Source organism: Osmerus eperlanus, chromosome 21, assembly GCF_963692335.1.
Source record: "Osmerus eperlanus chromosome 21, fOsmEpe2.1, whole genome shotgun sequence".
NCBI classification, from domain to species: Eukaryota; Metazoa; Chordata; class Actinopteri; order Osmeriformes; family Osmeridae; genus Osmerus; species Osmerus eperlanus.
The window spans coordinates 966,558-982,350 of record NC_085038.1 but is presented as its reverse complement, the minus strand read 5'-3'; the positions used below and the strand labels follow the sequence as shown (position 1 = coordinate 982,350).

Here is a 15,793-nt window from a genome sequence, read left to right as displayed (position 1 = left end):
AAGGTTGTTGGTTCGATTCCCGGCCGTGCAAAATGACGTTGTGTCCTTGGGCAAGGCACTTCACCCTACTTGCCTCGGGGGGAATGTCCCTGTACTTACTGTAAATCGCTCTGGATAAGAGCGTCTGCTAAATGACTAAACGTAAATGTAAAGTGACTTTTCAGCCTTAACTTGCATACGCCCTCTTCAATAAGACCGGTGCCCAACTTCCGGTAGCGAGCAGTTACATTAGTTTTCAAACACAAAATGCCGGTTTTTACGAAGAGTTCGGGCTGTCCTCCTAAAATGACAATTGACTATGTAAGTACATATGAGTCTATGTTGCTGCCCTTCAAGCAAGAGGGAAAAGGGGTTCAAATTGTACGTTTCGAGCTACATTGAAAATTATGAAGGTAAGGTTTATCTAGAGCTAACTCACACGGTAAAAGTAGCTACTAGCTAGGCTAGCTCTAGGTAGGCCTATCTAGGATTAGACTTAAGCTAGGATAGCTAGCTAACAATTTTTAGCCACATTATAAATTAGTTAATTATCTGTCAGCTTACTTGCTAGTCGTTAATGTTATATCACATACATAATTGGTCTGTCATATTTGTTCCCTATGTATTGTAATGTAACATGTCTTTCTCAGTTTCTAACAAAAATCTGGAAACGCCGGGAGAGATCTCCGTGAGGGGCGACCTGTTATCGGTTGATGAAAACAATTGAGAAGCGGATAAATCTGAGTGTAGGGTTAATAAGAGAGCAACAGCTAAGGCTTATCAACCTGTTATGTTTATTAAAAGTCACGTTTCTAACTTCTATAACTGGCCTGGCTGTAGTTACAGGTTACCTCTCTTTACAATGTGTGCTTACTGTGGCGCTGATGAACACTGTCTTTTTTGATCGCTCAAATAAATTTAGCCGTGAAAGCGAACTTGGTTCCCGTGGTGTTGTTTAACATATGTGATAAGCGATTAAGTGAACGGATGTGTTGGGCGGCCGAAAAAATATTTGAGCTATGTGGGCCGCACAGTGGAAAAGATTGGGAATGGCTGTTCAAGAGGAGGGGGGGGGGGTATTTGCTTCAGTATTCGTCTTCGGTTCAAAAGCCTCCATGCGCCGTTTAACCGAGGTTTGACGGAAGAGATTGACTATTTGAGAGCTTTGGTCGGTCGAGAGGATGAAGGCAAACAATGGTTCCTTCATCCCCCGGTTTTAACTCTTGGAAGCTTCCTCGGTTTCCTCAATCTGGTTTAGTACATTTCATTATCCCCTGGGGGACTGTGTGCCCCTTTTGAGGGGCGTGTAAATCCCGGGTCAAACATCCCCAGGCCTGCCCTCCCACAACCAGGCTGCCAGACTCATTTAGTCATTTACAGACTCCCATGTCCTCTTATCCTCCAACCAGATAGGACTTTGTGTGTACAACATCAATATTTGTAAAACTAGATTTATTGTTAGTTTCACCCTCAGTCTATCTCTGTTCATTTAAGAAAGTGAGTCAAGGTCTGCGTTTTGATGCTGTATGACTCACAGTTTACTGGAGTGAAACAGCCTACACTTTATTCATGGCAAATGTGTATACCACACACTGTATACAAGATAATGAGTCAGTTACTAGGAACTCGTCACAGCAGTCTGGGATGAGGAAAGAGGAACTGCATTTCAACCACATTTGAGGTTGTAACCAATTACACCTGGAAGGAAGTGTCCATGTAGGGAACAACAAATGGGCTATCCTAATGACAGTTTGTGTTTTACAGTAAGCAGCAGCATCATTAGTCACCGGGCTAATTCATAAAAGAAGAGGCGCCACAGATTTGAGTAACAACCTGAAGAGAGAATATTGCCCAACCACCCAGGCCACTGGGTCAGTCTAGTGCAGAGTTCCTGTCAGACTCAAATCTAACACTGAATGAGTGAATTAATACATGGCTGGAATAATACAGCTGGTGTAGTTAGAAATGCACAATTTGAACATCATTTTAGTTTAGTTTTAGTTCATAAATTCAATAGAAATTCTGTCCTATACAACATTTAAAAAAACCCATCCTGCTAAATTCACAATGACAATAACCCAGACATGAAAAATCAAACAACATATACTGTTTGTAGATATATTGTATTGTCTAATATATTATCTATGATATAATATGTATGTAATAGAACCTATAACTGACCAGAAGGATGAAAACCATTCTCCACATTGTGGCAGCTGTAGGCAACCCTTTACCCAGTCAGTGTTCAACCTTTCACTCCTCTGGCAACATCAGAAGCGGCTTTGTAACCTGATCTGTCCCTGACACTATAATCCAGACGGCAGAGGGCATTAGGGAGGAGAGAAATCTGAGCCTGGATGGAGGGTTCCACACAGAGGGGATTTGGCTCCACAGAGCTGGTCCTCCAAGCCGTGTGTGGTGGAGAAACAAACACCCATCTTTGGAGAGGAAACTGACATTAACAAAGATCGATGTGTGTCGGTTTTGTCTCTCAGCACAGTCCATCTGAAGAAACAAGCATCCGCCCCATCATCGTTGAATGCATAGTTTCATAATGGCCGCAATGAGAATATAGATTGTGTTGAAGGTCTAACCTGCTTATGTTCCAGAGTACGTTGGGGTAGGCTTGAGCTAAAATCACATTTGTTATTCCACAAAACTGTACAGAAAGCACAAAGGTATAACCAGTGACAAGGGCCAAAGATCTGCTTCATAGATGTGTTTTCTGAATGGCGTCTGCCCTGTAGTTGCTGTTGTTATTCCATGTTCTCTATGGTATGCTAGTAATGCATGCTCCTCTTTGCTTCTCCATAGAACAGGAATGCTGGGTATGGTAGACAGGATATCCACCACAGCCCACCCTGCTCTTATCAGCGCACCTTCACTTCCCCCTCAGTCTCTGAGCACACTGAGGTGAGTGGCTTGATCATTCAGGAAACCTTCCAGATCAACCCGGCAAAGCTTTCAGGAAAACCAACGTGAAAGATCTCTCCTTGTACGAGAGTTTTGTTTATCTGTTTAATGTCTCAGTTTGTCACAGGAGTTATCTTGCATTGGGAACTGGATTGTACTGCAGATCTATATACTGTGTTTGAACAACTGGTATGAAAGGCTGGAACATGGAAGGAGAGCGACAACTGTGCATTTGTTATTGTTCAACTGTAAATGCACTGATAATAGGGCAGGCTTGTTGGGACAACAATAAAGCTAAACGAATGGGGGGAGGGCTATACCTAAGGAATGCTTCTAGAGAACATAGATCGTATTACAAAAACATCCTGAGTCTAGCCAACCTATGGAAGGTTGCTCTATGCATTCTTATAGGCCAATCTGCCGGTTTGGCATAATGTAACAACGGCATGTGTTAAACTTCTTATGTCCTTTAAGTGTTTGTATGTTTGCAACAGTTTGGATCTGCATGACCGTCCGTCTGTTGTAAATATTGTCTATACCTGTTGTGATGTGAATACAAACATGAGGGAGATACTGTGTCTAGTTGTCCCTGCACACGTGATCTACCCCTAGGTTGACTTGTTTTGAATCATAGAACATATTTCATTTAGCTACACATCGCAGTACATGAACTATGGCAAAATAATTCACGCCACGATCAAAAATACAAAAGGCCACGAGGCTTAGAATGTCAGCCTCCGGGTCCACTATTCTAAATACATGTGAAATAATAAACTTAAGAGATTTAATTGATCTGACGCGAACTGTATTTGAATTGCATTTGCCTATTTCCTGCTAAACGATGGCGCGTCCATTCTAACTGTTGACATCGGCTAAGCATCACCGTGGGATGATCCTGCCACCAACTTCCATTTTAGATTGAGACAAACCAATTCCTGCTGAAGGAAAGGGCATACAGAAGGGTACATTCAGCCTGGCTTTCACTTCCACACGAATGGGAAAAGTCAATGAGACTCATATGTTCTCCAGTTGTTTTCCTACGCCCATCTTAAACATCTTTATCGCTGGACCCTCCATCCTGACCTGACCTGTCAGTTCTCATCGCCCCCTAACCACAGCGCGGTAGTTGGGGGGGAGGGGTTGGGGGAGGGGTGAAGAATGTTCGGTATGCGCGGGCGAGAATAAAACTGAGCGAGCGGGGAACCTGGCACGTTTTTTAAAGCTACGAACTTGCCTGTTACCGGAAAATGTCATTATTACGAATGTCCAACGATGCGCTGGTGCTCCCTTCAATTATGAAAAGCACAGAATGTTCCTATTTGATTTAGTTTGCGGTATTATCTCACACGGCTTTCAACGTGTCCTCCGTTTGTAGAGTAAATGGTTTCGTCTGTAGTAGGTGGGACTCTAGAGCGGTCAGCAGGACGTCATAGATCAATGAACCGAACGAATTTCAGGGTTGGACACACGGCGGGGATTACAGTAAACTCTACCCAAATGTACAGATGTGACAACGAGTCAAGGATATCGAAAAGGTTTTTTACGTACACCGGATATTTATTCTGAAACTGTCAATATGCGGATTTTTTCTAAACCAGCGTTTGGATTTTATTAAACAACCCCGAATGTAGCTTTATCAGATTGCGAAACAGTTTCAATCAGTAGTATACAACAAGAATATTCAGGATGATTTTTGCTAATACTGCCAACCCATTGAAGACCGCTTATCGCAAGCAGGTAGGCCAAAAGCTGTGTGCGCATAGCACTATCCGGTGCCTTTTCCAAGGAGACAAGACAGGCATTCACTATAACGACAACACAAAACATTCAGCCATGAACTGAATATACATGTATCTATACTGAATATAGCTATGAACCGTGCTTTTGTGACCGTTATGGTTTTTTCCTACCAATTTAAGGTGACAGATGTGGGAATTATGCACCTATTCAGCGGCGGGAGGGAGAGGGGTGTAGGAAAACGAGGGGGGTAGGAGGGTGAGAGGAGGACACTAGAGAGGGAGAGGGAGAAATGGTCCATTTGGGACAAGTGTACAGTTTGTTTTGTTGATCATTAAAGGATAACATCCAGCACGTATTACTCCCTTACGACCACGGATACATTTCTATCTTCGTGTGAGCTATAATGGGACTTCCGGACACGATTACAATTCATTCGCTTAACCAGTTACTGTAATTTGATGTAGAACGGACAGCACAATATCCTGCTTTTAAACAGGACATTATCCTGCTTTTAAACAGGACATTGGCTTCAGGTTTCTTCTTCTTGCCACATCACCTGAGTGCACAGTCTACGCTCGTGTATCTGCCAATGCGTTTCAGTGTTCTGGACTGAACACGCATGCAAGCATTCATGCATCCTTAATGATGCCTTCTCGGGTGTTAATATTAATGCAGGTGCTTTTTTCCTGCGTGTCCTGTCAGGTTTGTATGTGTTAACAAGGAGGGGGGGCTGTTGTGTGTTCTGTGGACAGTCTCCTGGCCCTCATGGGTGATCTCACCTGATCCTGGAGTCGGTGGTTCAGTGACTTAGTAAGCGGAAAGATGAAACCATGCAGCTGGTCTGGTAAAAGGCCTTGTGTAATGAGTAACCCTATCATAAGGCTCTGCTTAGCTTCGGTAGAGGCGGTGGTTCATCTGAGGTTCATTTGTGGTGTTAGTTGGTTCAGATCAAGTGTCTTAGATGTGTCCACATGTATACATGGAGTTCCAACCGTGTCGTTCACAGTGGATTACACAGTTTTCTGTCTAGTTGTCGTCAGTTACTCTTACTAATTGTGCGGTTGTATCAGAGGTTGGTAAGAACTCAAGTGTAGTCAACTTCTCATCTCCCCTGACCAAACGTTAAACGGTTTCTCTTTGCTCGAGCTCGGTATGTGTTTGGTTTCTCCTCTGGTAGTTTCGTTCTTTCCTACCCTGGGACACACTCCCTTTGTGCTGGAGAACAGCCGCCAGCCAATCACAGATGACATATGACCGCAGCCCTGACGCGGGCCCAGCAGGCTACTTGGGCAGGAGTTATTTTCATGAATGAGTAAGAGGAAGGAAATGTTTTGTAGAGGAGGAACTGGGTTTGGCAGAGATAGTTGAGCATGTGGCTGTTGGTTCCTTGTGTGACACGGCTGTGGTGGCTGTGGTGTTTGGGAGACACAGCACAGAAGCACTCTCGTCCTTGTGTTTTGGGGACATCAGGTGTTGGGTGCGAGTGATCGGTGCTGTCCCAGTGAGCGGCCGCTGGTTCATCTCCCCCCAGTTGAGAGGCTCATTCCTGGTTCATCTCCCCCCAGTTGAGAGGCTCATTCCTGGTTCATCTCCCCCCAGTTGAGAGGCTCATTCCTGGTTCATCTCCCCCCAGTTGAGAGGCTCATTCCTGGTTCATCTCCCCCCAGTTGAGAGGCTCATTCCTGGTTCATCTCCCCCCAGTTGAGAGGCTCATTCCTGGTTCATCTCCCCCCAGTTGAGAGGCTCATTCCTGTCTTAAATTGTTGAGATCAAGAGTGTTGTCTAGCTGTCCTTTCTAAAATGTTATTTATAATTTTCTTTGTTTATATTGATGTGTTTCTTTATTTGCCACTATGTATTTAGAACGCCTCGACAATGAAGAGCTCACTGTTGATGAAAGGCATCATTATGATTTTGATTATTATCAAGAATAATAACCCAAAACCTTTTAGTACCATGAAAATACTCTTGATATTGTTCAGGATGGTTGTTAACAAAACTGTCAGCGTGGGTTGAAGTGTGTGGGTCTGTGTGTGTGAGTGTGGGTTGAGCTGACCCACATTAGTTTGTGGGTGTGAGATGACATTATTTGTGAATTATTTGTGTGTGTGTGCGTGTGCACAGTCGTACCCCATGGCCCCAGGAAGCCCCAGTACAGTGAGCAGCAGTAACAGCAGCACCACCGGCTGGGATCAGCTCAGCAAGACCAACCTCTACATACGTGGTCTGCCCCCTGCCACCACTGATCTGGACCTGGTCAAGCTCTGCCAGCAGTGAGTACACACACACACACAACCATATACACACACACAACCATATATACACACACACACAACCATATACACACACACAACCATATACACACACACACACACACAACCATATATACACACACACACACAACCATATATACACACACACACACAACCATATACACACACACACACAACCATATATACACACACACACACAACCATATACACACACACACAACCATATACACACACACACCCACACACAACCATATACACACACACACACAACCATATACACACACACACAACCATATATACACACACACACACACACAACCATATATACACACACACACACACACAACCATATATACACACACACACACAACCATATATACACAGACCACCAAGGCACCCCCTACACACACAGAAACACATACATGCAAGCACACACACACCTAGGCATCAGACACACACACAGAAACACACGTAGACACACACATGCAAGCACACACACAGAAACATACGCACAGAACAAAAACACAGTCTAGGGAGCAAAGAACTTACTGTGCTTTTTATACAAATACCATGATGATATGTCAGCAGCTGAGATCAGAACCCTGCAGCATTTACACTGTTATGAGACAGCTATCAAATGTTATCTGTCTCTCCCATAACCCTCTCTGGTTCAGCGGTTGCCATGTTTAGGTGGTTATCCCCCTTCATGTGGCCCTTCTGGATTACTAGCATATGGAGGGAGGCATTCAACCATGTTACCAGCGGCAACAGCAGCTGTTTTTGTTTTGCTCGTGTTTTGTTCCCAGTGGTGCTCAGTAGAAAGCAGAAATGAAAGACTCTTTCTTTTGCAATACGGCTCAAATGGAGATAGCATGATGCATGTCCTAAAAATATCCCTTCTGCTAAATGTGCTGGACAGGAGCTAGCTTCAACATGGCTGTTTAGTGGACAGTTTGGGTTTGGACTAAGTTTAAAGTAGCGTAGAAATGATGCACTAATAATGATGATAATAGTAATGTATTCATCCAGCCGTCGCTTTTGTAAATTCAAAGAAACGTACAAAGAGATATTGTTCGATGAGCCTGCAACCTCTGGATCTGCAGTCAGTGTTTCCCATCCCCCTCCGTACAGTAACACACAGAGGGATAGCATGCTAGCTATCTGTTGCTAGGTATATTGTTTTGGTACCAGTCTCTGTGTCTCCTGGGCCCTGGGCTGGCTGGTGTGCAGCTGTACTGCAGAGGCCAAGACTAGTGGACGAGGTGCACTAAAGACAAAGGCTCATTTCAAACACCATGAAACTGAACAAGGAACACAGGTTGTAAGTTTTCCGTCGTCGTTTTTGTATTCACAGATACGGGAAGATCGTGTCCGCTAAGGCAATCCTCGATAAGACAACAAATAAATGTAAAGGTCAGTGTGTTTGTACCTGGATTGGGTGTCAGGAACATGCTGAGTGGCAGGAAAGAGTTCTAAAGGTAATGTAATGCGATGGTGTGCTGAAGCCTGTTCTCCTGAATGGCAGGTTACGGGTTTGTAGACTTCGAAAGCCCGGCGGCCGCCCTGAAAGCAGTTCATGCCCTGAAAACCAGCGGGATACAAGCCCAGATGGCTAAGGTGAGGAATTAGTTCTAGCCTGCCTGCCTGTCTGTTTATCTGTCTGCCTGTCGGTCTGTCTGCTTGTCTGTCTAACCGTCTGTGTCTCATCCACGTCTATCTGTGTGTCTGTCTTGTGCACGTGTGTGTCTGGTCAGCATCTGTCTCTGAGTGTGTCTGTGTTAGCTGGCGACATGCGTGACAGCATGGTGGTCACATGACCCTGGATGCCTATCTGCTCTGCTCGTGATCTCATGTTTGCTGCCGAAACTAAATGTCCTCCCTCACTGCCAGATCACCAGCCCGTCACACGGCCGGCGCCTCTCTCTCACCCGTCTCCCAAAATCTCACCCACCAAAGCTGCATTTCATAGCTTACCACTCAGTATTAGCTGTTAGCATTCATGATAATTAAGCTAAGCAGTTAAACACGGTGCTGTGATTATATAACCTAGCCACACCCAGTTAGCATTCTGTATGCTAACCCTTCACAGTTTGACTAGAGGTCGTATGGCTAAGTTGTTTCGCTCGATTCCTTAATCAGAGCGAAGGGTTGGCTATTCTGCTCCGACCAGATGACATTTGGAGAGTTCTCCTTGGTGAAAAGTGGAATTTCTCCCAGTCAGCGCATTTCCCCTGGTCCCTGCCTCTCTCTTCCTGTGTTTAAATGCAGAGCAGGGAGTTCATTGATAAAGGCCCTTCCCCCAGAGGGACCTAGCATGCCGTGTTTGTCTCCTGTGTTTCTGCAGAGGCTAGCAGAACACAGGCCGTGTACAGCTGCAGCTCTGCAGCTCCGCAGCTCCGTATGCCTCCAGGCTGGCTGGGCTGGGAAGCCTCAGAACAATCCGATGTGAAGTCAGTAGGTGTGAGTTACTCAGGGAGAAACTGTAGTGGATTGGAGGGTGAGGCGTCCTACCGGCCGCTCTGGAAACACGACACAGCCAGCTCCTGGAGAGCCTTAGCCAGAGCAGGCCTGCCCCACTGTCAGGGGCTGAACGAAGCTGTGATGCTATGATGTGTTTTTCTGTCAGTGTGATTGTCTGTGTCTGTATGTGTGTGTGTGTGTGATTGTCTGTTTGTGAGCATGTGTCTGTGTGTGTGTGTATATGTGAACCTGCTCTCTCTACCCCTAGCAACAGGAGCAGGACCTCACCAACCTGTACATCTCCAACCTGCCTGTGTGTGTGGATGAGGCCGAGCTGGAGTCCCTGCTGCGTCCTCTGGGCCAGGTGGTCTCCACGCGCGTCCTCAGGGACTTCAGCGGGGCCAGCCGAGGGGTGGGCTTCGCCAGGTGAGCCAGCGCTCCCGAGAGCCACGCCACGCAAAGCTAGGATAGGTCACGTTTTTTGAGAAGAAACTTTGGGCGCATTTTCTGACATGAACTTCCTGATATTGGTCCATAAATCTAGAGGTTTGACAGGGAAATCAAATAAATCCGATATCTGCGTCTCAGGACAGTGATGAACACGAGCAGTCGTTGCGTTTTGGCTAAATGCAATGATTGGACTGGCTACTTGCCTGTCGTTCTACCGGCAGTGGGACAGCGATCAAAGGGCGATCTGTCTTTCCTGTGTGAACTAAGTTTCCTTGGTCTCTCTCCCAGGATGGAATCCACTGACAAGTGTAACGCAGTGATTTCTCACTTCAACGGGAAGTTCATCAAGACTGCTCCTGGAACTCTGGGTAAATATCTAGACATACATGTTGGTGAATATCTAGACACATGTTGGTTATTTAATTTTTATGAATGATTGTTGTTATGACCATAATGATAATCATCATAATAAAAATATGATGATGATGAGGGTGATAATGATGGTGATAGTAATGGTGGTGGTGATCGTGAGGGATGGTGCTGATGATGAGGGTGATGAAGATTGTGAGGATGATGATGGTGATAGTAGTGGTGGTGGTGATGAGGGTGATGAAGATTGTGAGGATGAGGGTGATGATGATGGTGTCCCTCCACAGCTCCCTCTGAGCCTCTGCTGGTGAAGTTTGCAGACGGTCAGAGGAAGAGGAGTAGCCACAGCCCCTTCATCCCCAGCGGGCGCACCTGGACCAGGGAGGGCGACCTGCGGCTGGTGAGAAGCCTTGACTACTGTTACCACGTCAACCGCTACAAGTGTAGATCCTTGACTACTGTTACCACGTCAACCGCTACAAGTGTAGATCCTTGACTACTGTTACCACGTCACATTTCAACCGCTACAAGTGTAGATCCTTGAATGAGAATAAAGCTCAGTGGTAGTGCTTTAGACTGTAAAGGCTGCAGGTCCGAACACACCCCCTTTACGTTGCTTTGAATAAAAACATCTGCTAAATCAACACATAATTATTCTGATGGTTTGCGGTGTTGAGGTATCCTAACGTGACAGTAAGGTAGATGCCTTATTGTCTGTATACAATACAACAACATTTAGTTTGGCAACTCTCAAACAGCAACAAGAGCATTACAACATACAACCTCTGAAATGAATTTGAATTAAGAAGATAAAAGGAATAATGTATTATAAGTGAGTGTGTGCTCAGAGCTGGGTGCTGGTGGTGAACGTGGTTGTGTGTTGTGTGTCTCCTCCAGGGTGGGGTGACTCTCACCTACGACCCTTCAGCCGCCATGCAGAACGGGTGAGTTCCAGGGCTGGGGGGGATGAAGGGGTCTCAAGATATAATCGTAATGGGGAAATTGCTACCTACCCCAATCTAGGGTTACGGTCATTTTTTTTAAATTTGCGGATACAGCGAATTTTTCAAATTTGAACCTGTCAAAATTGTTGTGATTCGAATACTTTTCAACTGTATTCAGAAGTGCTTGGATGTGTCTACCAGAGCAGATGTTTTGATATCTGGATGAATTCCTTCACCCAGGTTTTATCCGTCCCCCTACGCCCTGACAAATAGGATGATCGCCCAGACCACCATGTCTCCTTACATGTCTCCAGTCTCCTCCTATCAGGTACCGTGGTTTTCTGCTGCTTCCAGAACCTTCCGTGACCACATGGAACCAGACTCAGTGTTCTGTTAATATGCTTAGCTGAGCAGACAGTGTACATCTGTCACAGGGTTTAACTGTTGTTACCTCCCTTTGTCCCACCTCTCCCTCCTTCTCCTCTGCCCCTCCCCTTTTATTCGCCAACCTTTTTTTCCCCTGTAATCACCCCCCTCCTTCCTCCACCATCTTCCCCCCTTTCTCACCCTTCCTCTCTCTCTCTCTCTCGTTCTCTCTCTCTCCTTGGTATATCAGGTCCAGAATCATTCTTGGATGCAGCACCAGCCTTATATAATGCAGCACCCGGTAAGAGAATCGTCTTTTCCCACTCGTGTCATCACTGTATTTGGTGAGAAGGGCAAATGTCCGGCAGTCAACACAGCGGCCGGTAGAAAAACACAGCATGTTACTTTAATCAGGTCTTGGCTTCTGACTTGGCTGTACAACCCTAAACCAATGTGGGAAGAGAGAAGAAGCTAGCGGAGTTCAGTTCCAGGAATCACGTTTTCCACAGGGTGAAAATTGATCTGATGTTTATTTAGGGATGGAAAAAAACACAAATGGTTTAGTCTGAGATCTCTTTCCTATTGTTTCTTTTTGTGGTGGTGCTGTTGTGGAAGAACAAAACAAGGAGATTCTCCCCTTCTCCTCTCCCCTCCTCTTCTCCTCCCCTTTTCTCCTCCTCCCCTCCCCCCTCCTCCTCTCTCCTCTCCTATTAGCTGTGAACAATGTGAGTTGAATTTCACCTGAGTCAGTAGCCTGTCGTTCAGCAGAGTCTCCTGGTCTGTCTGGCCTTCAGCTCCCAGCAGCCAACAGGAAATGCCAGCAGCAGACGTGGTCTCATGACTGAGGCCACTAGCATCTCCTGCTAACAGATGGTTTGCAGTAGAACAAGTGTCTATGTTGTATCCACAGAACCCCCTCCCTCCCTCTTTTCTTCATACTTGGAAATGGTACATTCCCTCAAGGGCTTTTTCTTTATAGGGAAAACCTCCTATTAAGCTTGGCTTGTGTGAGCGAGGGACAAAAAAAATGGTTAAACAAATTTAAAACCAACCACACCCCACTTCGCATTTCTCTTTGCAAATCTTCATGAATATGCTGAGCTTTAAATCCACCGTTGAGTCTGACCCAGAAAATCGGCCATCATTAAAAGAACATTTGTGAAGGCGTCTGCTTGACTCTAAAATAACTTCCTCTCTCTCCTTCCTTCTATACTTCTCACTCCCTTCCTTTCTTTCTCTCTCTCCTTCCCTCTCTTTCCTTCAATTTCTCTCCCTCCCTCTTCCTTTCTCTCTTCCTTTCTGTCTCTCTCTTTCCCTCCCTATCGTTCTCTTTCTCTCTCAGACAGCTGTGATGTCTCCCTCTGTTGACCACTCCATGACCATGCAGCCGGCAGCCATGATGACTCAGCAGATGGGTCATCTCTCATTGGGTGGCAGCGGGGCGGTGAGGAGCATTCTGGGAAATACATGTGCTCTATATATAAATCAAATGAGATCATATTCTTGAGAAAGATTGTAAACAGAGATTAAGGGATCGTACTTGAAAACAGGAGGTCGGCAGATAGTTTTTTTATATACCTATACCTTATGAACGATTACAATATTCTGACGATAGGCCTTGAATAAACGAACGTCTGATTCTCTCTTTGCTTCAGTACATTTCTGCCAACGCTGCTGTTCATGGTGGCTATGTCCCGCATTACCAACACATACAGACAACCGTAAGGAAACACCTCTCTTTCCACAAGACACTGTCTGTCACGGCCCGTGGTGGTGGTAACTAACATTCAACTGTTCCCTCCCCAGGACAGCGCATCACAACAGCAAGTGGACTCATCCAATAACTCCTCTCCCTACAGCCAACAAAGCAAGTAAAAGTAAGGTACAAGTTCAGTTCCGTTTGAATGAATCAGCATTCAACATCCAGTAGGGTGACGTCGACTCAATCACTCAAACGATTAATGGAAAAAAAGAATTAAAGGCAGGGTAGGTATGTTTTGTGACATTATCCATTTTGGCTTGAGTTCAGAGGAATTCAAACCAAAATATCCCACCCCCTCCCTTCAAAGCCACTCCTCCAAAACACATGAACGCCTGACTACAGCCGGGAGGTAGACAGACAAGTAGCCTGTCCAATCATTGCATTCGGTCCGAATGCCGTCCAATCATTAGTGCCGGTCTGACATTAAAGATTTGTCGTGTTTATCACATTCCTGTGACGCCCACAGATATCGTATTGATTTCACTTTACTGTCAAGCTTTTAGATGTATCGGTTGCTATTGTTGTGTCCAAAACAAGATGTGTCGTTTATTTAAGCAAATATGACAAAAAGTGCTTCACAGCAACATTACCTACCCTACCTGTTATTGAGGGCTTTGACCCAGTGGCAACATTGCTGTAACCAGTGCTGATGACCGTGATGATGGTTGTAGCATGGTCGTGTGTGTGGTGTTAATCTTGTTGGTGTGTTGACCGTGGCAGATGACCTTGGTGCAGTGCTGAAGGTTGTACGACCATGAACGGTTTCAGACTCCTCTGATTGGACCAGACCCAGGAAGTCTTCGGACAGCTTCAACCAAACATCTGTGCGTGCTGGAATTATGTAGAACGTCTAGGAAGGAGACTGACAAATGTGTAAATGGACAAAAAAAAAAAAAAACGGTTATTATTCCCATTAAAAAAAGAGACAGGAATATTATTTTTTATTTTGATAACAAAAAAACAAAAAAAAACTGTTTATTTTCTACCTGGGATTCTCAAGTGGATGTGGTACGCCCACTGTGTGATGTGATGTTCTAAATGCATGAACCTGATTCTTTTCTCTCCAAGGCTTCAGTGATTTTATAGGTAGTTTATTAGTGAGATATATGAAACATTTTGCTTGCAAAGAGTGTTTATTAGGTGAGGTGTTACTGGTTTCAATATGGTCTTTCAGGTGTCCTTTGAAGTAGGCCTGTAGGCTTTAGTGAAAATCAAACGTAGGAGGATAAATATGTGATAAATGCTGACATTTTTCCAAATGGATGATAGGTTGGAAAATGTGCCTTCTTTTGTGTCACATTAACCATTCAGAAACTCACTCACAAAGTAGGCCTACCTAGGGTTGGAATATTTGTATTAGTCCAAATTAATTTACTTTAATTTTTGGCACGATCAAGGATGTAGGCGCAACCCAGTCTGTTCTACACTAACAAACACGGCCACAAGACAATTTGATATCCAAACACATCCATACATGCAAACTTGAAATGAATGAGATTAGCTACATCGTGGCAATATCTTTTATCTTTTTTTATATATCTTTTTGAGAGGTAATGTTAACTAAAAGCTTTAGTCACACATGAAATTATAATTCGTTACAAAAAAATATATTAATACTGAGTCTTTCAAAAGACGTTTGCTCTGGCGGTCAGTTTGGCCGAATATCTACCTCAGTTTGATCTCGGCTGGAAGGCCAGGGTTCGCAGGACTAGCCCGCCTTGTCTGAGCGGAATGGGAGCAGAGCTCAGGAGCTGGCCAATTAAGATACATCTTTTCTGACTTCAATTTCTTCCTTTGTCCTTTTTAAAACACAGCGCTTCACCTTCTCGTTCTATTCACCGTTTTTAGTATCTTTATTTTTTTACAAGGGGAGTGTAAAATTGTTTTCTGGTGAGTTAAAAAGCAAACTGATTCCAGCAGTAGTTGCCGAGTCACGTGCAATAAATGAGGAATGCTAACGGCATAACGACAGGATTTAAGCGGGATACAAACCATTTTATTCGCTTTTTATTGGTATACCATTGCTTGGAACCCAACAATGGAAGTTTGGATTGCTTTCACTGCGTTAATGCGGTTGATAAGCTAGCTAGCAATGTCTGAACCAAGTGCCATTCTGTGTTAGATGCTGGTAGTAAGGATGACAACGCAAAAAGCTTTTTCTCTTTCGATAGGCTGGGTGAAAAAAGAAAACAATTAAATAAACTACGGAAATAGAAACCTAGAAAATCAAGAGTCGTTTTTCTATTGTGTGTTTTGTATGTCAGGAACATTTGCTGGTGATATAACCAGTGTAAAAAAAAAACTTAGTATTTTTGTTTCTCTCTGTAACGATTTGTTACAGTCATTGTTTTCCATGTCACTCAGAACTACCAGTCTTCTTGTGATTTCCTTCATTAAAGCCTCAAAATAAAAGTTTTCCATTACAACAATTTTTTTTGTATGATTTGATTGGTGTACTGCTTACATTACAACAGCAGAGGGGGCTGTGTAGTTACTGTGAAGTGACGACGACGTTCAAACACATTGCGTTCGACCTC

The 15,793-nt window shown here is 44.5% G+C and overlaps 1 protein-coding gene across 4 annotated transcripts; it reads left to right on the top strand.

The window, feature by feature from the left end:
* The first annotated feature begins 238 nt into the window (after window positions 1-238).
* Window positions 239-14,167, top strand: rbms1a (RNA binding motif, single stranded interacting protein 1a). Of its 4 annotated transcripts, none has more exons than XM_062447379.1 (15): window positions 239-392; window positions 2,794-2,892; window positions 6,757-6,905; window positions 8,260-8,318; window positions 8,431-8,522; window positions 9,640-9,791; window positions 10,104-10,183; window positions 10,472-10,584; window positions 11,082-11,128; window positions 11,369-11,456; window positions 11,745-11,795; window positions 12,837-12,938; window positions 13,150-13,215; window positions 13,301-13,371; window positions 13,977-14,167. In XM_062447379.1, exons 1-14 carry the CDS (start codon window positions 387-389, stop codon window positions 13,367-13,369), a joined length of 1,173 nt encoding a protein of 390 aa, XP_062303363.1. In that variant the 5' UTR covers window positions 239-386; the 3' UTR covers window positions 13,370-13,371; window positions 13,977-14,167. The 4 variants fall into 4 exon arrangements, with proteins under 4 accessions (XP_062303363.1, XP_062303361.1, XP_062303362.1 ...); XM_062447377.1 differs by having other exon boundaries at window positions 241-392; window positions 9,634-9,791; XM_062447378.1 differs by having other exon boundaries at window positions 241-392; window positions 9,634-9,791; window positions 13,301-13,376.
* The last annotated feature ends 1,626 nt before the right edge of the window (window positions 14,168-15,793 follow it).